This window comes from Ictidomys tridecemlineatus, chromosome 2 (genome assembly GCF_052094955.1).
Source record: "Ictidomys tridecemlineatus isolate mIctTri1 chromosome 2, mIctTri1.hap1, whole genome shotgun sequence".
In the NCBI taxonomy this organism is placed as follows: domain Eukaryota; kingdom Metazoa; phylum Chordata; class Mammalia; order Rodentia; family Sciuridae; genus Ictidomys; species Ictidomys tridecemlineatus.
In genome coordinates this window covers 89,718,063-89,742,049 of record NC_135478.1, presented here as the reverse complement: position 1 = coordinate 89,742,049, position 23,987 = coordinate 89,718,063, and the positions used below count along the sequence as shown (strand labels likewise).

Sequence of the window (23,987 nt, the reverse complement as noted above, 5' to 3'; positions counted from 1 at the left end):
TGTTTCAGTGATTTTTGATTTAGAGCCGACTAGTAAATGTAAAGATTTGATTAAAACCAGTTTGCCAGACTAAAATAAAATTTTTTCCCGGCTGTCCTAATATTGGAAACGATATTGTTCCCGTCACTATTTTTATTCTTTTCCATGATTATACATACGGAATACATCAATATATACATTAGCTGGGTACTGTGGGGGCTCCAGAGGTTTAGGCAGGAGGGATCACAAGTTCAAGGCCAGCCTCGGCAACTGAGTGAGACCCTGTTTCAAAATAAAAGGGCTAGGGATGTGGCTCAATGGTAAACTGACCCTGGGTTAAATCCCTAGTCCCTACTACCCAGAAAAACAACAATAAAGCATTGCTGGGTAAAATCTGCAGGCCCCCAACTCAGAAAAACAAAAATCAACAGTTTTGCTTGCCTACCATTTTATACAGGGCCTTGGGTTCAGTCCCCAGCATCTCAAACAAACAAACCAAAAAAAAAAAAAAAAAAAATCCCATTAGGACCTGAAGACTCCGGACAAGTGAGGAATTTGGGAGACAAAGAATGAAGAAGAGAAAAATGGCAGAGGTTGGGGAGTGTAGGAAACTGACTGGAGCCATGTTTTTTTAAAAAGTGGGAGGGTTGGGCAAAGGAGACTGGAGAATAAAATTGGGATCTAAGGAGGCTAGGTGATAGAGAAAATAGGAACCCAGGTAGAGGAGACCAACACGGGGCTGAGGATAAAAGGGTAGGTTCAGGGTTGGGTGAAAAACGCCCAGCGAAAAGGGAAGGAGGAAAACGGGATCTGGCAAGGCTGAAGTGGGCAGCAAGAAACGGGCAGGCAGCCAAAGAACAAGGTGGATGTGAACAGAGCGGGGATCCAAAACCGAACTATAGGGTGGAACCAACCACAGGTGTCACTCGGGTGGCCTGAGAAGAAATGGGGCGAAGAGGTGATGCTCCTGAACCTGAAGGGTGAACCGGGCTGGGTTCACAAAATAGGCACCGGTAAAATAACCAAAAACATTAAAACACGAATTAAAAACACGGGAAACAGGGCTGGTTAAAAGGCAAATAAGTTTAAAGACCGGGCGAGAAGGAAAACAGGGAGTAATAGGAAGGAGGGAGACTGACCCAAGTTATCGCTGGAACAGCGGGGAAAACCTGGCGAAAGAGAACCCTGCAACCTTAAGTGGAGAGCACTTTGGAGACTAAAACTGGCTGGACGCAGTAAGAAACTCCAAGGCCATCAACGACTATTGGGGACAGGGCAACTTAGAAAAGCCATCTTTTCAGTTTCCTTTCCTCACTCCTCCCCGGGCTCCTTAAAGTTCCGAGGCGAGCCAACTGACCTCAAAGGGGCAGTGCCTAAGGCTAGGTAGAAAAAAGGCGGACGAGGTGACACTCTCGGGGGAGGGGGCTCAGTTCCACGCACCTGCTCTCCCCCCCTCCCGTACCACCCTCGGCCCACTGCTCAGCGACCACCCTATCTCCATTCCGGCCCCTCTTCCCCCACCAGGCCCGCGCCCCACTTCCGTCCTCCACGCCATTCCGCCTGGGTCCCGCGCCCCACTATCCCGTCGGCATTCCCCAGACCCCGCTCTCCAACTGCCTCTCGTCCCCCACCTCCCCGACGTCCCCGGCCTTTCTCTAGCTCTCATCGCCCCCTTTCCCTCCGACCCCCACCCCACGACGCAGGTTTTAGCTAGTTCGTGAGCCCTCCTGCCCAGTTTCTCCCGGTTCGCGACCCCGACACTCCCGCCCGCAGAGCGGATCACGCCCGCGTTCCTCCCAGGCCCACGCCGACCCCTCGCGGCCAGCTCGTTTTACGCGGTCTCGGCTCGGCCCCGCCCCCGGCCCGTCTCCTTCCGCCGCGCTCTCGGCCCCGCCCCCGGCCCCGCCCCGTCTCCTTCCGCCGCGACTCTCGGCCCCGCCCCGTCTCCTTCCGCCGCGTCCCCACCCCCCGCTGTTATCCTGCCCGCCCCGCCCCCGCGCGTCCCCGCCCGCGCCCGCCGCCATGTGACGGGAAGCAGCTGATGGCCTCTCCGGGTGGCGGCGGGCGCGGCAGCGGCGGGGCCGGGGAGGGGGCCGGGGCCGGGGCCGGGGCCGGCGCGGGGGTGGGCGGCGCGGGGGCGGCATGAGGGCCAGCGGCCCGGGGGGCTGAGGCGCCCGTCGCCTGCCGCGCGAACAGCGCGCGTCCTCCATGGAGGCCGGAGGTGAGTCGGGCCGGGCGCGCCCGCTCCCGCCGCGCGGAGCCGAGGCCCGTTGCCCAGGGAGGGCGGGGACCCCGCGGTGGCTTGGCGGCGGGCGGGCGCGAGAGGGCGCGGGGCCGGGTGGCAGGGTGCGCGCTGGCGCCCAGCTTTGTTTCACTTTCGCTGTCAGTGGCCGCCACCCGACTCCTGCGGTCCCCTGGTCCTGGGCGGACGGGCTGCTGGGCCTGGGAGCCCCAGCCCCGGGACCGTGTGGAGCGCCGAGCCCTAGACGGACCCCCAGGGGGCGGTAGCCCAGAGGCCCTTGACGCGCTCGCAGCCTGGGTGGGAGTCGGCCCTCTGCCCTCCGCGCTGGGCGGCCGCGCTCGTGGACAAGCCGCTTAACCCCCCCCCCCCCCACGTCTCGGTTTTGTCCCTGAACGACGTTTAATAATAGTGCCTGCCTGGGTGGGTGGTTGGGTGCTTCCTGGCCTGCCTGTTCCCACGAATTGGGGCCCTGTTCGAACTACATGCCGAGCCGCTTCCTCCCGAGAGTTAATTCGGTGGGGTGGGGCTGGGGCTGGGGATGCTGATCCCTAGTGACACTTAGGATCATGTAAGTTTAGAAAAGCCATGAGGTCTAGTGCTCGCCCTGTCCTTGTTAACACCCCTTACTATCAGGAAAAAAAAAAGTGGAAGCCAGAATATTGGATGCACTTTCATCCAGTTCAGATGAACATCCCCGTCTCAGTGGAAAAGGTGAGGTGGTTGTACAAAGGCCCAAACCTCCAGGCGCATCCCTTAGGTTTACCTGGTCTAACCTCCTTGCCCCCTTCCCTGTGTATAAAGAAATTTAGGATGGACTCGAGATTTATTCTGAGAGTCCTTAACTGAAGATTTAAAAGCGGTTTCCTTAAGGGAACTTCTCAGAAGGGGTCCAGGCCAAAGGCTCAGAATTTGTTCCAGAGAGCATCTTGCAGTGAAGTTCAGTCTTCATTTTGGTTGCTGGTGGCTGGTTATTGTGGGTGGGTTGGTTGCCAACCAGGATTTCCCTGGGGTGGTGTTACTTTTTAATTTAGGAAGTGACATTTCTTTGTTTGCTGGAGCCAGGCAGTCAAAAAGGTGTAGAGGCAGCTTTTTCCAGTTCCCATCTAGATAAGGGCTTTCTTTTCAGTGATTGTGTTACCCATAGAACTCCTTTTAAATGGCCCATTACTGTTTTCCAGGGTCTAGAGTATCTTTTTTATAGCAGTTTTTTTCCATTGATTCCTTATAGTTAAATCTGAAAGGCAATGTGAAGCTAACCTGCCTTTTTTTAACAGGAATCCGTTTCCAGTTCTGAGGTTTTTCCTACTGATTGACAGCTGTGTTTGCCAGTGTGGGCAAAGTTGTTGAGAGCTGCCAAGCTACTGTTTTTTGGGGTTTTTTTGTTTTTTGTTTTTTTAAAGGTCAGAGTTTTGTGTTGCTTTCAAACTGAATAAAGTGTATTGTAAAGGGATTACAATGGACAATAGTGGAAATCTTCAGAGCAATGGTTTTAATTCATTTATTTATTCAAACATTTATTGAGTGTCTACTATGTGCAAGGCATTCTCTAGGCTGTTGCTGGCCAATAGAAATAAAGTATAGAGCAGAGTGTGATGTACTCTGTAATCCCAGGTACTCAGGAGGCTGTAGCAGGAGGAGTGCAAGTTTGAGGCCAGCCTGGACAACTTAATGAGAATCTGTCTCAAAAAATAAAAAGGACTGATGATGTTTCTCAGTGGTAGAGCACTTGCCTAGCATGTGTGAGTCCCTAGGTTGAATTCCCAGTGTTGCCAAAAAAGGAAAATAGAATAAGAGCCACATACATATAGGTAATTTTAAAAGTTCTGGTAATAGCCACATTTTTTTAAGAAAACAATTTTTAAGAAATTAATCTAAAAATTATATCCAGACCACTACATCTAAATTACAATGATGCAATTTGATTCATTTATATAATCAAATAAAAATGATTGGATTATTTCAGTGTCTTTTTGTACTGTGTCTTCAAAATATGGTGTGTATTTTATACTTAACAGCCTGTCTCCAGACTTGCTACCCATTTTAAGTGGTCAGTAACTACATGTGCTTACTGTGTTGAGCAGAGCAGCCCAACAGCAGTGAAGAGGAAGGCAAGTTGAGGTGGGATGGGGAAAAGATAGACAATAAATACATGATAGCAGTCAAAGTATAGTGATAATTAACCAGAAAATTAAATGGGTAAAGGAAAATGACAAGATTACTTTAGAAACAGGGAGTTCCCTATGATATAATGGAACAGCCAGGCAAATCTTCCAGGGCCCATGATATGGCTAATGCAAAAAGGCCCTGAGGCAGGAAAATTCTCTGAGCTTCCTGATATCTGTTAAGGCTAAGTCTTGTGCAAGGAAGAGAATCCATAGTAAATGTCTTTCCATTTGACCTGATTGTCCAAACATATCCACTGTTTAATTGGAAGACCCTTAAAGGTGTGTGTATGTGTCGGCGGATATTAGGGAAATGTTGGTTAAAGGTTACAAAATTTAGGAGGAATAAGTTCAGAATGATCTGTGGTACATTATGGTAACTATAGTTAATAAAGAACTCTATATTGAATGCTTGAAAATTGCTGAGAGATTTGTAAGTGCTTTATTACAAAAGAAAGTATGTGATGTAATGCATACCGTATGTGAAAACACCGGGTGGTATACTATAAACACATCCAATATTTTTCAGTTAAAACTCTGTTTCAAACCAAGAAGGGCCACTGCAGGTACAATCCCAGATGAAGCTGGTCCTCTCGGCTCTGTTTTGTTTTCTTTTCAAGTTCTGCACTAATTATGGTTTTCTTTTCCAGTAGCCAAGTTTAGTTTGGGTTCAGACTCCTTAACAGGAGTCACTGGGTTCGTTCTTCTTGTAGCGCCTGAATTCCTGAACCAAAATAGCAAGAGAGATTGAATTCCTAAATCACAGAAATAGTGTGTACATTTTCAGGAGGCTGATGTTGAAAAAGGATTTCATGTGAAATGTTTGTCTTAAAGCATCATAGTAGTTTAAGGGACTTCGTTTTGTATATTTATTCACCAAATATTTATAGACTGCCTTCTGTTTGCCAGGAACTCTGCTGGCATTGGGAATAAACAAGGGTCCTACAGTGTAGTGGACAGGATGGTAGTGGGCGAGACATGCCAATCTAGTGGTGAAGTTGACTAAGGTCAGAGAACTCCAGAAGGAGTTGTCATTGGGGTAAGGTACCAGATACAGAGAGGCATCCTCAAGTGAGTAGCTGGTACAAAGGCCCTTAGGTAGCTGAGCACAGTCAGGCCGTAGATGGCCAGGGTCCTGGATGTAGCAGGGAGAGGAGAGGCAGGGGCCAGGTATTGCAGGACTTTGAGGGCAGGCAGGAGTTTGAATTTTATTCTAGGAAGTGGGAAGTGAGGAGGGATGGTGGGGCTAGAGTGAAAACAAGGAGAGCAGATGGAAGGCGGCCTGGTGGGCAGGTGAGATGATGCCAGGTGGATTAGAACAGTAGCCACAGAGATGGGTTGAAGTAGACAAATCTGGAAACAGACTTGACTGAACTTGCTAATGGGTTTGACTAGGGAGGTAGAAGAAATCAGTGTAACCTATTTAATAGTGTGTGTGGAACGTGGTCATGGGGATGGATAATGAGCATTTAGGAGAGGGGGTGAACCGAATATGAACATGATCAGATGGATTAAAGGAATTTTCTTCCAGCTCAACTGAAATGTTCTTCCAGATCAGTCAGTGTCATTTATTTATTAGTTGTAGTTGAACACAATACCTTTATTCCATTCATTTTTTTATGTGGTGCTGAGGATCAAACCCAAGGCCCTGTGCATGCCAGGGCCCCGCTGAGCCGCAATCCCAGCCCCTAGTCAGTATCATTTAATTTGACTACATCTGTATTTCTGAACCTCAGCACTATTGACATTTTGGGCCAGATAATACTTTGTGGTGGTGTCTGTCCCATGCACTGTAGAATATTGAGCTGCATCCCTGGCCTCTACATAACAGATGTGACATCCTTAGTGGTGACAACTAAAAATGTTGCCAGACACTGTGACAAGCCCTCAGGGGACAAAATTACCCCCAGTGGAATTCTTGGACTACATGAAAAAAACATTAGTAGATTAGGGTTTATGTCACCATAAGAAAATATCTAAAAATAGTATCATTGAAGAAAATAGTGGCATATTCCTGAATAACATCAAGAGACCTGTGTTGGATTTAGAATACAAGGAGACTTCTTACCATATGAACATCACATCCACAAAAGTGAATTCATACAGATGGGATTGTGCAAAGGAAGGGATCACACACACAAATTTCTAGGAAGAATGACCTCAGGCCGGGCCAGTGGCACATGCTCTGTAATCCCAGTGGCTTGGGAGGCTGAGGCTGGAGATAATAAGTTCAAAGTCAGTCTCAGCAATTTAGTGAGGCACTTAGCAACTCATGGAGACCCTGTCTAATAAAATTTTTTAAAAGGCTGGGGATGTGACTCAGTGGTTAATCATTCCCCCACCCTCTGGGGTTCAATCCCCATTACCAAAAACAAAACAAAACTTTGGTCTGCACAGACACCAATTTAGACAGATCAAATATATGAAAGCCTAGATTTCAATAAGATGTCCAGGAATGGATGTTCTCTTTACAGAGGCCTGATATCATTTATTAAAATCACATTTATAGAAAGAATTTTTCGCCACATTGATTTTATAAAACAAAAGCCCCCCCTTTTTTTTTCCTGTGGTACATATACTGGAAAAAATGTGTGTGTATGTGTGTTTTTTTCTTTACCATGTGTTGCATTGATTTCAAGATACCTTGGATTGTATTTCCATTATGTGCCACTGAGAAAAAGGATATTGCTTATTGCCCTGGGTGTGAGTGGTACAGACTTGTAATCCCAGCTGCTCCAGAGGCTAATTTAGCAGGAGGATCACAAGCTCTAGGTCAGCCTGGGAAACTTAGTGAGACCCTGTCTCAAAAATAAAATTAAGGGCTGGGAATATAGCTCAGTTGGTAGAGTGCTTGCCTTGGTGCTTAAGGTCCTGGATTCAATCCCCAGCACCACACACACAAAAAAGGGGGAGGGTGGAGACATAGCTAGTGGTAGAGTGTTACCTATCATTTGCAAAGCCCTGGATTCAATCCCCAGAACTACAAATGAAAAACAAAAATACTGCCTATTTAAGAAAAGTTGTCGATTATAAAATACATCCTGATTTCAGAGAGGTAATGTAGGAAGACTTAAAAAGATGAGCTTAAAATATAGGTTGTTTGGGGCTGGGGTTGTGGCTTAGTGGTATAGCGCTTGTCTAGCATGTGTGGGATACTGGGTTCGATCCTTAGCACCACATAAAAAAATAAATAAAGGTATTATGTCCATCTACAACTAAGAAAATATTTTTTAAAAAATAGGTGGTTTAAGTTAGTATCTTATCTGTAGCCATAAAAGTTCAAAGTCTGGAACTCTTGAAGTGGAACATGTACATATGGAAGTGACCTCATCCAAAATGGAACTCACTTTTTCTCTTAGCGTGTATCATGATGCTAGTGGCCATAAAATCCATTCTGAAGGCCTTTAGCTTACAGAACTTATCAGCCATGCAGAATCATCTTTCAGAATTACAGGATTGAACTAGGAATTGCAGTTCAGTCCATAAAGAAGTACCTGTGCAGTACCTACCGTCACAAGAGGCCCTGGGAGAAATAAAGATGAAATCATCTTGGTGGTATTGGAAGAGAGTGATTAAATGCTGGTTGCAGAAGAGAATTAAACAGGGTATTATGATAATGGAGGATGTTTCAGTTGTAAGTCTAGGTGTGAACTTGAAAGGGAATGTCTAGCAGACTTGTGTGGCCTGCAGTGCGAGAGGTGTAATGGAAAGGAGGCAGTCCTAGGTGTGGTAGAAGAAGCCTGGGCTCAGCTGTTGTATTATGTAGGCTGGTGGGAGTCTGGGAATGTATTTGCAGGGGAAAGTGGTGTGATGAATGTTTTCAGCTCTGGCAGGCTCTCTAGGGGTGGGAAGATTGGGAGACTTGTGAAAGATCTGGGTTAAAGGAGATAGGGAAGGCCTAACCAATAGATCTGAGCAAGAAAAGCCAGGGCAAGGGCTGTCGGAGCTTAGCTTTCCTGATGGGGGAGTGCTGGGAATGAGCCTTGCCATACCCCATACCTTTTCCCAAGATTAGGTTATTTGAGGAGACCTGAAACACATTGGTGGCCTTGCTGTGGTGGAACCATCTAGCATGGGTAACATATCTGACTATTTTTGCATCATCCAACTTAGCCCTAGCCTGGATGCCTCCTGCCTTCTTCCTGCTCAGGCATTCAAAGGAAAATGAGGCCTCCATTCAGTGAGTTCACCCTCCTAAAGGTGACTCTTGAGTCATGGTTAACTGGCAACTGGGAGGGATGGGACTGAGTAACCCTGATGGAATGTGGCCTGTGGTCACTTATTACCCTAGGTCATTTAAATGACAACTCCCTCTGGGAATCCATAGTGTTCCCCACATTCTTGAAGAATGCAGCTTCCTTGAGGCCCTCCAGGGTGTGAGAGTGTTTTTGAAGCATGCTGTCTCCTGCCACAGAGGAACCGCTGCTGCTGGCAGAACTCAAGCCCGGGCGCCCCCACCAATTTGATTGGAAGTCGAGCTGTGAAACCTGGAGTGTCGCCTTCTCCCCAGATGGCTCCTGGTTTGCCTGGTCTCAAGGACATTGCATCGTCAAGCTGATCCCTTGGCCACTGGAGGAGCAGTTGTAAGTACTCCTTGTACCCAAAGGAATAAGGGCACTTTCCCAACTTACTCCCCTTTCTTTTTACTCCCTTTTCTTACTCCCTGTGCAAAAACAGCAGAGGGAAAAAGTTCAGGAAACTGGAGTTCGCAGAACCCCAACATCCTGTGACTGGAAAATTCAGTTCTGTCAAGGTTGTCGTAACTCTACGCTTTTTCTTAACTTTATTGAGACGTAATTTATACCCCATACAATTCACCCATTTAAAGTGTACCATATGGTGGCTTTTAGTGCATCCATAATCATATTCAACTTTTTCTTTACCTTAGAAAGATATCTTGTACTTACTGCAGGAGACACCTCCAGTCCCTGGCAACTACTATCTTTCTGAATCTATCTATTGTGGATGTTTCTTATTAGTGGGATCTTAGAATATGTGGCTTTTTTAACCAGCTTCTCATAGTATAATGTTTCATAGTTCATAATGTAGTATGTATTAGTACATCTCCATTTGCCAAATAATTATTGTATGGTATGGAGATACCAAATTTTGTTTATACGTTTTTCATTGATTGATGGACATTTAGATTTTCTTTTTCTTTTTTTTTTTTTTTTTCCTTTTCTCTTTTTTGGCTATTATGAATAGTGTTGCGGGTACAGTTTTCGTGTGGGTATGTGTTTTCAATGTTTAACTGAGGAAGTGCCAGACTGTTTTCTAAAGTGGTGGCACCATTTTCAATCCTGCCAACTGTGCTTTCAGATTCCAATTCTCTGCATCCTCACCAGCACTTGATGTCTTTATTTCAGCCTAGCATCCTAATGAGAGTGAAATTGAATGCCAGTGGTTTTGATTTGCATTTCCCTGGTAGTTACTGGTGTTTAGCACCTCTCGCTTTTTGGCCGTTTGTATATCTTCATTGGAGAAATATCTGTTTAGATCTTTAGACCATTTTAAAATTGAATGTTTTTCTTTGTTGACTTGGTTGTTTCTCATGCTAAAGTTTTTCTTTATCTGGAACAGTCAGATCCCAGGAAATGTTATGTAGGGCATTATGTTGGATATATTCGTACCTTTTTGTGTGTCTTGGGGCCACTCTATGTCTGCACTTATTTATTCTGGGAACTTTTGTTTCAATTATTTGCCTGACACTGAGCTAGAGGCCAAGAATTCTGAATTCTGAAGTACAATCAATTCAGCCAGTTCTTGGGGTCTCATTTAGGCTTTTTTTTTTTTTTTTTTGTACTGGGAATTGAACCCAGGGGGCTTAACCACTGAGCATCATGGCCAGCCCTTTTGTGTATTTTATTTAGAGACAGGGTCTCACTGAGTTGCTTGGGGCCTTACTGAATTGCTGTCCTTTTTTTGTGTGTGTGGAGGGGGTGGTTACTAGGGATTGAACTCAGGGGCACTTGACCACTGAGCCACATCCCCAGCCCTGTTTTGTATTAGAGACAGGGTCTCCCTGAGTTGCTTAATGCCTCACCATTGCTGAGGCTGGCTTTGAACTGGCGATTCTCTTGCCTCTGTCTCCCCAGCAACTGGGATTACAGGCCTGTGCCACCACACTAAGCCTGCTTTAGGCATTTCTTATAATTGCAAGTTAGATTTAAGTTTTGTAATAATTCAGTCTGAAACTTGTTTCTCTAACAGTATGTGATGCTGACAAGAGTTTGCCAGAAGAATCTGCACACTGCTAGGGTTGAAGAGTGTGATACTGTGATTCTTATTAATACTTTGTTGACATTACCAGTTTCCATTTCCTAGCACACAGCTCTTCAAATCCTTGGGATCTCCACAGTGATAAGTGTCTTTTTGTGTGCTGTTGAGTTGATTGTTGTCTGGTTGTCCCTAAGTACTTTGGGATGGAGGCTGGTCACCAGAGAGAGCAAGACAGGACTAAGGGATTGGGACTTTCATCCCCAACTTGCAGGAAAGGGACAGGGGCTGAAGGTGAAGTTGATTGCCAGTGGCTGATGATGTAATTAACCATGCTTATGCAATGAAGCTTCTATAAAACCCAAAAAGGACTGGATTCAGAGCTAGATAAGTGAATACTTGGAAGTTTCTTGCAAGTTGATGGCCCTGGGGAGGGTGTTGAGTCTTTGTGCTCCTTCCTATATGCATTGCTCTGTGCATCTCTTCCACTGTTACTGGTATTCTTTATAATAAACAGGTAAAAATTTAAGTAAGGCATTTTCCTGAGGTCTGTCTGCTGCTCTAACTGATTTATTGAATCTGAGGAGGGGGTCATGGAAAGGAATCTTCATTTATAGCCAGTGGGTCAGAAGCACAGGGGAAACAACCTGGGACTTGGAGTAGACATCTATAGCAGAAAGGGAAGTTCTTGAGGACTGGGCTCTCAACCTGAGGGATCCAAGGCTATCTCCTTAGATTTAGTGTTAGAAGTGCATTGAGCTAAAACCACCCAGCAGGTGCCTGCTGCAGAATTGTTTGCTTATGTGTGGGGAAAAGCCCCCATGTTTGGCCACAGAAGTCTTCTGTGTTGAGAATATAGGAGAGGGCTGGGGTAAATAAAATAAAGATATTGTATCCATGTATAACTAGGAAAAAAAAACCCCAAAAATATAGGGAAAAAATGACTGATTTTTTTTCCCCCCTGTACCTTCAGAGGGGTAAACTTGTGCAGTTTCTGGAAGGAAGGTGATTTGACAAGACCTTAAAAATGGTCTCCTGGTGGGCTGGGGATGTGACTTAGTGGTAGGGGGTCAGGTCCTGAGTCCAATCCCTGGTACCCCTGCCCCCCCCACCACCACACACACACACAAATTCTTCTTACTATTAGGAATCTCAGAACCTGGGGGCACCTATTTACATGTGCTGGTTTTCATCATGAAATTAATAGTGAAAAAAATCAGAGGTACCTTAAGATTAAGTAATAAAGGCTGGTTAATTATGACATTTCCATATATTTGTAAAGTCATTAAAGCTATCATATTTGTAATCATGATCTTCAGTTCTTCTGTGGTCAGTTTACTGGTAATGGCGAGGATATTTATTGTTAATTAACCTCCCATTTGAAATGCAGGGGACTCTCCTTTGTATCTAGACTTAAGTCTGATATCAATTTATTGACTGAAAGTTTTTTGGGTTTTTTTGAAAATAGAATAAAATAGAAAATCTGTGTTTACCCCCAAATTAGATATATCTAAATATGTACATTATTCTAGGTAAAAGTATTCTTTCTGTATTAACTAAAGGGAAATTGGAAAGTCATTTGAATATTAACCCTTTTGTATATTTATTATTTAATGTAGTGAGAAAAGTTCTAATATGTTAAATGAGAACTTACCTGGTTTTGGGGGGAAATCAAACATCTTGAAGAATAATATAACTGAGGAAATACATGCCATAAGGCTTGTTGAAGAAAGCAGACTATAAAACTGTATGTTCAATATTATCCCAAATTTATTTTTTAAAAAAAAATGAGTGTACACATAAATTAAAATCTGTAGTAAAATGTTTAGAATATTAATTGTGGATAATTTTTATTATTAGTTTCATTTCCAGATCTTCCCATATTTCTCTGTTGTAACTTGAAGTGATTTTTTAAAATTTTTTTTTAGTTATACATGGGCACAATATCTTTATTTTGTTAATTTATTTTTATGTGGTGCTGAGGATCGAACCCAGGATCTCACGTGAGAGGCGAGTGCTCTACCACTGAGCCACAACCCCAGCCCATAATTGTTGTTTTAAAAGACCTTTAAAAGTGGGAATCAGGTCCAGTGGTACAGCCTATAATCCCAGTAACTCAGGAGGCTGAGGCAGGAGGATCACAAGTTGAAAGCCAGCCTCGGCAATTTAGCAAGACCCTGTCTCAAAAAAAAAAAAAAAAAATTTATTACAGGGTTGGGGATTTAGCTCAGTGATTAAGCGACCTGGGTTCAATCCCTGATTCAAAAAATAAAAGCAGGAATCTGGAGCAGGGCATACTGGCTTGTCCCTGTAATCCCAGCTACTCAGGAGGCTGTGCAGAAAGATCAAAAATTAATGGCCAGCCTAGGCAATTTAGCGAGACCCCTGTCTTAAAAAATAAAAGAGCTGGGGATGTAGCTCAGTGGTAGAGCACCTCTGGACTCAATCCAGGAGAGGAAGGATCTGGGGCATTTATGTGCTTAAGATTATAATGCATTAAAAAATTAGGAATTGCTTTAGGTATTGAGCCAAATAATCATCAAAAGGTTTGGGAAGCTTTCTTTTCAGGTGAAGCTAAGCTAAGTTCTGTTAATGAATCTCCCTTCCCTTCAGCAGCCCCTTCCCACGCTCCCACCTCCTACCTCCCATGCACCCTATCCCTAAATATTTGTTGAGTACTCACCCAAGACACCCAAGACTTGTGTTCTTTCTTTTTATTTTGCGGTATTGGGGATCGAACCCAGGGCCTTGTGCATGAGAGGCAAGCACTCTACCAACTGAGCTGCTTCCCTAGCCCCAAGACTTGAGTTCTAATTTCAGTTCTGTCCTTGACTTTGTGAGCCTGGGAAAGTTTTTTTTTTAAAAAAATATTTATTTATTTTAGTTTTCGGCAGACACAACATCTTTGTTTGTATGTGGTGCTGAGGATCGAACCCGGGCCGCACGCATGCCAGGCGAGCGCCACCACTTGAGCCACATCCCCAGCCCTGGGAAAGTTAATAGCTCTACTCATACAGCAAGAATTTGAGTACAGTGCTGCCCTGCTTAACAGTGTTTTGGTCAGTGAAAGACCACATGTTGGCAATTAATTTAATCTGAGGAGGGGGTCATGGAAAGGAACCTTCATTTATAGCCAGTGGGTCAGAAGCACAGGGAAAACATCCTGGGACTTGGGGTAGGCATCTGTAGCAGACAGGGAAGTTCTTGGGGACTGAGCCCTCATCCAGTGGGATCCAAGGCTATCTCTTTAGATTTAGTGATAGAAGTGCATTGAGCTAAAACCACCCAGCAGGTGCCCAAAAGGTTGATTTGCCTAGTGACATTGTAACTGTTGATGGCACAAGAACAGAGTCTCCTAACTGAGCAGTTCTCAGCACATTTCTCTTTTGTTAAGTGGTTCATGACCCTCTTTCTAGAAACACTCAATTTATAATATTAAAATGAAATAATTTGGAAATGTGTCTTAATACATTTTGAATAAAGTAGTTATAGAAATAAGTTAATTCAAATACAGAAATCCTAACTTTATAAAAGATAAAACATACCTTCCAAGCTCTTCTGTGATGTTCTTCCCATGGCCTGCTTTTATAGTCCTTCTCAAGGTGGCACTCACCTGCACCATGGCCAGGTAGGTCTGGTTAGCGTGGACAGGCAAGGAGGGCCACATAGGGAAAGGGCAGGATCAGCTGAAAAGACATTGGTTACATTCAGATTGTTTAGCCAGAAAAACATATTTTCAGCCTTATTTGACCATTTAGACCAGGGGCCAACAAACATTTTCTGTAAAGGCCCAAATGGTAAATATTTTAGGCTTCATGGGCCACAAAGTCTGTCAGGATTGTTCAGTTCTGCCCCTGCACAAGTGACAATGGCAGGGTTCCAGTAAAACTTTTATTTACAAAACTAAATCTAGTCATTTTCACAACATTGATAAATGTGAAGGACATTATGCTAAATGAAGTAAGCTGGGCACAGAAGGACAAATACCAAGCGCGTTTATGTGTGGAATCTAAAAAATGTCGGAACTCCTAGAAGCATAGTGGGGGGCGGCCACCAGAGGGCCGGGAGGGGTGGGGATTTTGATCAAGGCTGCAGAGTTTGGGTTAAAGTGGGATGAGTTCTGTACAACATGGACACAATATTTAATAATTTATATTTGAAAAATTGCTATAAGAGTAGATCTTAAGTATTCTCAGGAGGAAAAAAAGTTTGTGAAGTGAAGGATATGTAAATGAGCTTGATTTAACCGCTCTACCTTGTATACATGTTTATGTTGTACATTGTAAATATATACAATTTTTATTTGTTAAATAAACCATAATTTTTTTAAAAATTGAGAACTTAAGGGATTGTTGAAAGAGTTAAAACAAAAACAGACTGCTGGCCCTGGCACAGTTTGCCAGCCTCTGATTTAGCCCACACTTGCCTCGGCTCCTTCCTTCTTATTTTCCAGGTGAGCTTGGTAAAATTTCTGATTTTAACATACAGTTGACAGAAGTGTGATTTGCTCAGAACTTCTGGGAAAGTGTGGAATAGGGGTCCGGGCATAGATACTGTGAGTGTAGGATTCCTCGCTGAAGTATGTCAGATTGCGCTGGGCCTGGCATTCTCTCCATCTCCCCCAGTGGCTGGACACGAGTGTGGTCATGGTCACTCAGAAAAGCAGGATTTACTAAAGGTGTGTTGCAAATAGTAAACTGTTCTCAGGCCAAATCCCAGACCTGTCTACTTTGAGACTTTGTCTTCTGGGCGTAGAGGTGGGCAGGGCCCAGTGACTCAGGGAGTGAGCTTCAGTTACCTGGAACAGAGTGAGGATATAAAAGGGAGAGGAATGTAAAGGAGGGGCTCGGGCCAGGAAATCTTCTGGAGGTATCCCTGTAAGCAGTGGTTCTTTCTGTTTGTTGACTACTCTTCTGGTTGCTTCTTGTCCTGGATGTCCCACCAGGAAGTACCTGGAAGAACTTTATTATTGATTGGTGAATGTGGAAATAAGGAAGAGCCTTATTACTGGTGAAGGTGGAAATCAACATCTGCTAAACAAACTGTTGGCTAGACAGGTTTATTTCCCAGCTCTTTGAGGACTTCTGAGATAATAGAAGGGGACATCTTGGCTGGTGTTCAGGCTCTAATTCTGTCTGTCCTGGTTCCAGACCTATGGTATAAGTATGCTCTCTCATGGGAAAAATGGAGTACATGTTTCTTTCCACGCACCAAAACCCAGGAGAACTTTCTGAGCAAGTGTGCAGCTCCCAGGAGCATCTGTGATCTAGTTATCCCATACGGCAGGTCACCCCATTGCAGGGCTGTTGCCAGTGGACTGAGACAAGGCCAGTGGAGCTTCTGTTACATGAGTTCCAAAATGACACAAAGTCACACTGGAATTTACTAAAAGACAACATTTCTTTCTAGGACTTTAATCGAGTGTTACTGTCCCAGGATGACAAGTTGATTGACTTGGTAACAATTTTAGACTCCAATCTTTGCTTTCTCCAGCATCCCTAAAGGTTTCGAAGCCAAAAGCCGAAGCAGCAAAAATGATACAAAAGGACGAGGGAGCCCAAAGGAGAAGACTCTGGACTGTGGTCAGATTGTTTGGGGTTTGGCCTTCAGCCCGTGGCCTTCTCCACCCAGCAGGAAGCTCTGGGCACGCCACCACCCCCAAGTGCCAGACATCTCTTGCCTGATCCTTGCCACAGGGCTTAATGATGGACAGATCAAGATTTGGGAGGTGCAGACAGGTAGGTCTTTTCTGGCTGGCACAAGGTGTTCAGGCATATTTATGTTCAAGAGGCATGTTCATGACTCATTCCTGTCAGGTCCCCAGTTGTCCTGGGGTATAGAGTGATGGGCAGTCTGGGTGCCCCCTCTCTGCTGACTGAGTCCTCTGCTCCCCTTTTAGGGCTTCTGCTTTTGAATCTTTCTGGCCACCAAGACGTTGTGAGAGATCTGAGCTTCACACCCAGTGGCAGTTTGATTTTGGTCTCTGCATCACGGGACAAGACTCTTCGCATCTGGGACCTGAATAAACATGGTAGGGAGGTGGTTAAACTAACTTGAAGGCTCCAGAAATAATGTATCTACTCCTTTCTCAACCTCACATTCTCTTCCTAATTACCCTTCTTGTCCCAAAGATGTCCTAAACCAAAGAAATACAGTGCAGTCATCCCTCAGTTATCAAAGGAACAAGTTTCAGGACCCCTGTGGATACCCAAAACTGTGGTTGTTCAAGTCTCTGATATGAAATAGCATAGTATTTCATATAACCAACATACTGTGCTTGAAAGTCTAGGTGACTTAGAATGCCTAATACAGTAAGGGAAATGGTGGCTTCACTCTAATGACAGGAAAAATGATCTGTACGTATTCAGTACAGACACAGCTAAAAATATTTTCCACCCATGATAGTTAAATCTATAAGTGTGGGGGGCACAGAGGGCTGACGGAACATTGATATATTAAAAGCATGTCTCTGCTTGGTATGTTTAAAAAAAAACAACAGGTTTCAGGCTCCCACTAGCCCCCTTGGAGTGGTGTTGCCCTACTGAAACATACAACACAGCAGGGCTTTACCCTGGCAGCTTGCTGTCCCAGGAGGGACTAGAGAGTGACTTGGGGAATCCTATGCTGGCTTGGAGAGAAGGAAGGGCTAGGTAAGCATGACTGAGAGCAGTGCAGGCCACGACTAGGGCTTCCTGAGAAAGGGGGCGTTGAGGTGGGGCTCCAGGGATCTGCCCTGCTGACGTGATCCCTTAACGCCTTCTGTTCTCAGCACTTGGATGTGGCGGCTGAAGAGGCCATAACCCACTCTAAAAGTATTAACTTGTACATATCTGCATGTGCATAAAAACTTCATAAATTCCTAAGTATGACCACATATGGGTTTATAAAAATTCTTGTATTTTTTCCTTTGCTTGGCTTTCTCCTTCCCATTTTCTCCTGTCTTCCCTCTTGTGTGTCCTCCTCTCTTCCTTTGCAATCTGGTAACCCACGTTAAGAACCTACTTACATAGCTGTCTGTAATTTTTTTCTATACTTACATAATCCTGCATACATGACTTACATCCATGGGTGTTGGAGACCATTGTTTCACAAAAATGGATCATATGCTTCCCATTTTTTCTGCATCGTGCTTTTTGTTTTGTTTTTGAGAAAAAGGAAAAAGAAGGTTTATTGCTTTGGTAGTAAAGAAGAAACACCAGGGGACTTCTTTCCTAAAGGCTGTGATTCTCAATCACAAGGGACAGGGGGGTTTTAAAGAAACTCTTCAAGGGTTACATTCCAGGTGTGCTTTGGTAGGGGTCCCAGGCCCCCTGATGACATGTTGGCATCCCCTTCCTGTAGTGGTGTGTCCCAGGGCAGTTAACATGGGGAAGAAAAGAGAACACTGTCTCCTAAACTTGTTAGGGAGGGGGAGAGGGGAGAAAAGAGAAAAAAAAAAATTTTTAAAGACTAAACCTTAGAGCAGTAAGGGCTATATTCAGAAGGTGAACAGACCCCTGTTACATTTCCCTACTGTTAATTTCTGCCTTCCATTTCTATGCATCTTGCTTTTTTTCATTAAACATTGCCCCATAGAAAAGTCTGTCTCTCTAATTTCATCCACATTAACAGACTAGATATACCCCCATTAATTCACCCACTCCCCTATGCCTGGGCATTAGGTTTTTTCCAAAAGCCAAGACCTGGAGAGATTGCGTGAGTCACTGGACTTCTGAACTGAGTACGCAGCGGAGCCGGGTGGCATTGAAACCCGAGTCATCTGACTCCAGAGCTTATGCCTGTAATTACTCCACACCTCGCCCCTTCTCCAGCAGACAACGTAGGACCAGAGGGAAGCCATTATGGAGGTTAAACAGAGAGTTGAAGATAAGCACTGTCAGTTGGGAAGGAGGCTTCAGAGCACTTGAGGTGGTTGGGAACCTGAAGAGAAGGATTTCTGCTATGAAAAGGTGTTAGATCTATGTTCACCCTTTTCCCTAGATTTATGTGGTGCCATGAATTCCCTTGGCCATTAGAATATCATATTAATAGATTGCAGCTGTTTTATTTTTCTTCTTTTCTGTTTACATGTTTAAATGAAAGTTGGACATAGTTCCTTCTCAGCAAAGCCTTTGGGCCCAGTCTTGAGAGAACTGGATGATGTATTGGGTGCTGGGCCATTACTACTGGTACTTCTGCCTCCCTTTTCCGTTGTTCTGCGGGGTGGCTTACTGTTTGTTTCTCTTCTTTGCCAGGTAAACAGATTCAGGTGTTATCAGGTCACCTCCAGTGGGTTTATTGCTGCTCCATCTCCCCTGACTGCAGTATGCTGTGCTCCGCAGCTGGAGAGAAGTCGGTAAGCCTCCAACAGTGGGTGCCATTTCCTCTACTGCTTCAGTTCATTGAGAAATAGGGGTCTGAAGCACTGGCTCTGTGTGTGTGAGAGCCAAAATCCACCTGCCGGCTGGCTGGCCTCAGCAGGAAGGCATGCTGATGGACTGGCACCCCCCCCACACACACACTACTCTCGGCACCCTGATGTGGACCAAGAAGTGGAAGGTTCGGAAGTTGGTCTGAGGGGTGGTTTGCCTTTACAAAACAGAGAATTGGTGCTTGTTGGATCTCTTCTCCCTTTGGATTCTAAGATTTAAAAATTGCAACCTACATCTGGATCCAGATTTCCTTTGAATCATCTAGTTTGAATTTATCTAGGATTTTGAATTCAGATCATGACATGATCAGGTACTTTTATTGTTGAACTTTGTCCTTTAATCCTGTTGTTTAAAAAAAAAAAAGGAGAGAAAAGGCATTAGAATCTCAAGAACAAGCCTTTGGTGATTTGCCACTGTTTAGGTTTTGCATGTGTGTTGAACCCTTGCTGTAACTGACAGAAAGTTAGGTTAAGGGTCTGCTATTGATCCTACCCAGGTGGTTGCCCACTTGAGGTGTGAGACTATGTGAAATGAGAGTTTTCTTAAAGGAGAGAAAACAAAATGCCACTTTTAATGATTCTCAGGGTGGAAATGATAAGGTAGGTCAGAGAGTTGTGGTATATTCTCATGGGTTCTCTAAGAAAGGGGTGGGTGTAAAATGTCATCAGGGTGTCACTGCTTTGTGGGGTGGTCCAGAGTTCACCTCTGACCTCTATTTTTGGCTTTAAGTGGAATAAGGTGTGGTGAGCCGTTCCTGCGGACTGTGGTCGCCATTACATGATGGCGCTGGCTCCGTTGTGGTCTGTGAAGGACAACTCCATATCAAAGAGAGTTGGCGTGTTCCCAGCTCCTTATCAGAGAAAGTTGGCGTGTCATTTTCTAGCACCCTGTGAGAAGGGTACACGTGGCAGCTTTGCATTGGGGTTCGAGGTGCTTTATTAAGGCTGGGAGGGGCATCCAATTATTATTCCGGGTAGTAGAAGAATCATTAGAAGAATATCAAGGGCCTGAATAAACTGCTGAAAGAAGATTCCTGAGTCGCGTCTTCCTTGCGGGCAAGGGGGTCGTGACAATAAGGTAGTATTTGGCTCAAGTCTTCCCCAGCACATGTTACCCTATTTCAAGCAGAGCTCAGAAGCCTCTGGGGCCATTTCAGCTGGCAGCCTTCCAGGTTGGCTTGCTTAGTCTTATTAAAGAACACTCTTTGGGCGGGGCATAGTGGCACAGGTGCATAATCCCAGTTATTCGGGAGGCTGAGGCAGGAGGATTACAAGTTCAAAGTCAGCCTCAGGAACATAGTGAGACCCTATCTCAAGATAGAAAGTTTAAAAAAAGGGCTGGAGATAAAGACAACCAAGCTGACCATGCCCACTCAGTGCCTCATGAATTCAGGTCTGTTGCTTTGTTTCCCCCTGGATGATAGGCTGTGGAGGAGGAGGGTGGAATGGTTTCACCTGGCCATGGGGCCTGAAGAGGCAATTCTGGTGCCTTTTACTGCTGTTCAGGTCCTGGGTGCTTGGTTCCTGCCCCTCACCAGGCCCCTGTTCGTCTCCACAGGTCTTCCTCTGGAGCATGCGGTCCTACACACTAATCCGGAAGCTAGAAGGCCACCAAAGCAGTGTTGTCTCCTGTGACTTCTCCCCAGACTCTGCCTTGCTTGTCACAGCTTCTTATGATACCAACGTGATTATGTGGGACCCCTACACTGGCGAGAGGCTGAGGTCACTCCAGTAAGGACTGATTCCCTACTATGGTTTCCTTGTCAGGTGGCTGATGAGAACCTACCTGGCATTAGACGGGTTCCTCTTGGAGCCTGGGGTGGAGAAGAGCGGCCTAGATGAGAAGGTGCAGTGGCTCAGTGCTTTGCTGTCAGGGTCTGCAAGTCTCTGGGTTTAGGAAGCCATCTGTACTAATTTGGATTCATCATTATGAAACCTCAAAGTGACTAAATTCCACTTACTAATAACTGTAGTAACAAGTTCAGAAAGATCCTTCGATTGAAAACATAATTTCCAATATGAATTTCATGTTCTTATAAACCTGGTCTACTTTTTCCTTTTGTCTTTCTGTTTTATGAAGCAAATAATAGGTAGTCCTATAATTATCATGTATCTCAGCCTAAAAAAGATTTTCAGTTTGTACTGTGGCATTAAAGTGAGGGCTGACCTACTTTGCATAAGGAAATTAGCACAAGGAAGTGCTAGTAACCCTTCAGCCCCAAGACTCTTGGGGCCTTCTGAAGGGCCCTTTTTTCCAGTCTGAATCCCAGATTTTCCATAAGGGCACAGAGCACAGCAGTTTGGTCTCCTGCCTAGGGGTGTTTGCAGCAGGAGGCTGGCCTTCACACCCAGCCTGCCGTCCTATTTCTGACTTCTGCAGCCACACCCAGCTTGAGCCTGCCATGGATGACAGCGATGTCCACATGAGCTCCTTGAGATCCGTGTGCTTCTCTCCTGAAGGCCTGTACCTTGCAACAGTGGCAGACGACAGGTAACGAGAGAACTCCCTTTAGGAGGCCTCAGAGCAGGCATTTGAAAGTAGTGGCAGCATGTTCCTCCTGGTGTGGCCCAGGTTGGCTAGTGTGTCACTGAACCCCTCTCTCCTGTCCAGGCTCCTCAGGATCTGGGCCCTGGAGCTAAAGGCTCCCGTGGCATTTGCTCCCATGACCAATGGACTTTGCTGCACGTTTTTTCCACATGGTGGAGTTATTGCCACAGGGTATGTATGTTAGCTGAGCAGATGGGGAGCAGTTTATGCTGCATGTGCCATGTAGTTTTTAAGGGAAGAAAAGAAATCCAAGATTATGTAAAATTCAAATATTCAATTCTGACAATATATCATTTACTCTTTTAATATTCAACCACAATGTAAAGATCTGCAATTCAGTGGGCCAGGTTTACAAGGGAACACAAATTAGGATGATGTAGAATTTTTATGGAAAAGGATTTAACACCCTACAGGTTAACTCCTTGGATTTGGTAGGTGACACTCTTCCCTCTTACCACTTTTGATCTAACTTGTTGAGAGGTCTTTATTGACAGAGATGTGTCTAGTGTCAAATGTCTCTGTCTTGAGGGTTTTCTGTATTTGATAAAGTCTCGTTGTGTTGCTAAGGCTGGCCTCAAACTCATGGGCTCAAGTGATCCTCCCATCTCAGCCTCTCGAGTGGTCTGGGCTTCAGGCACATGCAACATTATAACGTGTTAAAAACCTGTCAGCAACCCTCATTCCTCAGCACCAGAGCCTTCATAGTCATTCCTAGTCAGATTTGCCTTTCACCTTCTGGAGTCTATTTTGCTACTTGAGGACAAATTAGAAACATCCATTGCAATGAAAGCAAGGTCTTTCTGACCCTGTTGGTCTGTTTTGTTCCAGGACAAGAGACGGCCATGTCCAGTTCTGGACTGCTCCTAGAGTCCTGTCCTCACTGAAGCACTTATGCCGGAAAGCCCTTCGAAGTTTCCTAACAACCTACCAAGTCCTAGCACTGCCAATCCCCAAGAAAATGAAAGAATTCCTCACGTACAGGACTTTTTAAGCAATGCTGCACATCTTGTTTTCTTGTAGCAGAATAAATCTTCCCAGCAAAGGAATAGCTGGAATAATGGGCCAAACATCCGGTCTTGGGTTGAAATAGAAATTCTTTGGGATTGTGAAGAGAATGTAGCAGACTAGATCCCAATGGACTGGTCATGGGTCATCTTCTCCATGGCATGTGTGAGCCAATCTTAGAGGAGGAAATCCCACTTCTGCAGTGACAGACAGAGCCTTACTTTAAGTCTTGAGTCCACTTGTGAAAAGCAAATATTGAGCTCCTTGTAGTCATTTTGATTCAAAGTGCAGTTATTGATGTTTTGATGATTCAAGTAGGCCGCTAGAGCTGCTCCTTAGTGGTGGCAAGGTTTACGTGCCCTCAGCTAGGATGTGAGCTGCGTAGCATACTCATCCTTGTTCCCAGTACAGTGGTGGCATGGTTTAACGTTCCCTCCTGCTGTACTCAGAGCTGCTTTGACATTGGCAAGTTACCTCCCTCAGGCTCCCTCTGATCAGCAGGACCAAGTTTCCATGGAGCACTTGGTATAAGGTGTTACACCTGAGTAACAGGCGAAATCAGAGGCTGTGCTCCTGACTGATAACAAACACTATTGGCTGTTTCTTTTATTATTATTATTTTTTTTAACAATGGTGTGCATGTGCAGGAGATGACAAATTTGTATGTCAGATTATATGAGGATGTGTTCCTAAATGCATGACTGTTCAAATGGCTACTGAGTTGTCAGTTGTTGGCCATTTATTAGCATCATATTTATTTGTATTTTCTAAACAGATGTTAAGGTACAACTGTGTTTTTCTCAATGGTATCTAAAAACCAGAGTACTGAAATGGAACAGTGGTAAAGATGTGTCTTCGTTGTGTAAAGAACTGGTGTTGTCAGCACTTCAGCTTATACTCTATGTACAACATCTGTCTTTGCTGCTTGACCTCATCAGACTCATTAGTCAGTTTCAACTACCCAACAAAAATAGCTCCTTAAAAGTACTGTTTTCCCTCAGTGGCATGTACCTATCTAATCAAAACACCTTATTCCGACAAAATCTGCCTTAGGAAAATCTAATATATTTTAAATTATTTTGAAAGAAATGCAACATCTTATTCTTTGGCTTTCTTAATTGATCCTTTATGGAGGCAGCGAAACAACTTATGAGACAAGAGGAATCTCCTCTACCACCTTCATTGCTTGAAGAAAAAACATTTCAAAATAAGGCTTTCATTGAAGAAAAAAGCAAAAACAAAAGCTTTTGGCTCTGTTTCTTTTTTTCCTCTCACATTAAGAAAAAAGAATCAACTGGGCATGGTGGCACACCCCTGTAAACTCAGCTACTCAAAGGGCTGACACAGGAGGATAGAAAGTTTGAGGCCAGGCTTGTGGCAACTTAGACCATCTCAAAATTTTTAAAAAGGGCTGATGATATAGAG

General features: G+C 44.6%; 1 protein-coding gene across 3 annotated transcripts; it reads left to right on the top strand.

Moving 5' to 3' along the window:
* Nucleotides 1-2,059: 2,059 nt before the first annotated feature.
* Nucleotides 2,060-23,805, top strand: Wsb2 (WD repeat and SOCS box containing 2). Of its 3 annotated transcripts, none has more exons than XM_078039117.1 (9): nt 2,060-2,200; nt 8,798-8,966; nt 16,093-16,337; nt 16,499-16,630; nt 18,834-18,934; nt 20,568-20,740; nt 21,390-21,500; nt 21,621-21,728; nt 22,386-23,805. In XM_078039117.1, the coding sequence occupies exons 1-9, from the start codon at nt 2,188-2,190 to the stop codon at nt 22,546-22,548; spliced, it is 1,215 nt and encodes a 404-aa protein (XP_077895243.1). In that variant the 5' UTR covers nt 2,060-2,187; the 3' UTR covers nt 22,549-23,805. The 3 variants fall into 3 exon arrangements, with proteins under 3 accessions (XP_077895243.1, XP_040145379.1, XP_077895242.1); XM_040289445.1 differs by lacking the exon at nt 2,060-2,200 and adding an exon at nt 8,533-8,563; XM_078039116.1 differs by lacking the exon at nt 2,060-2,200 and having other exon boundaries at nt 8,764-8,966.
* Nucleotides 23,806-23,987: the final 182 nt, after the last annotated feature.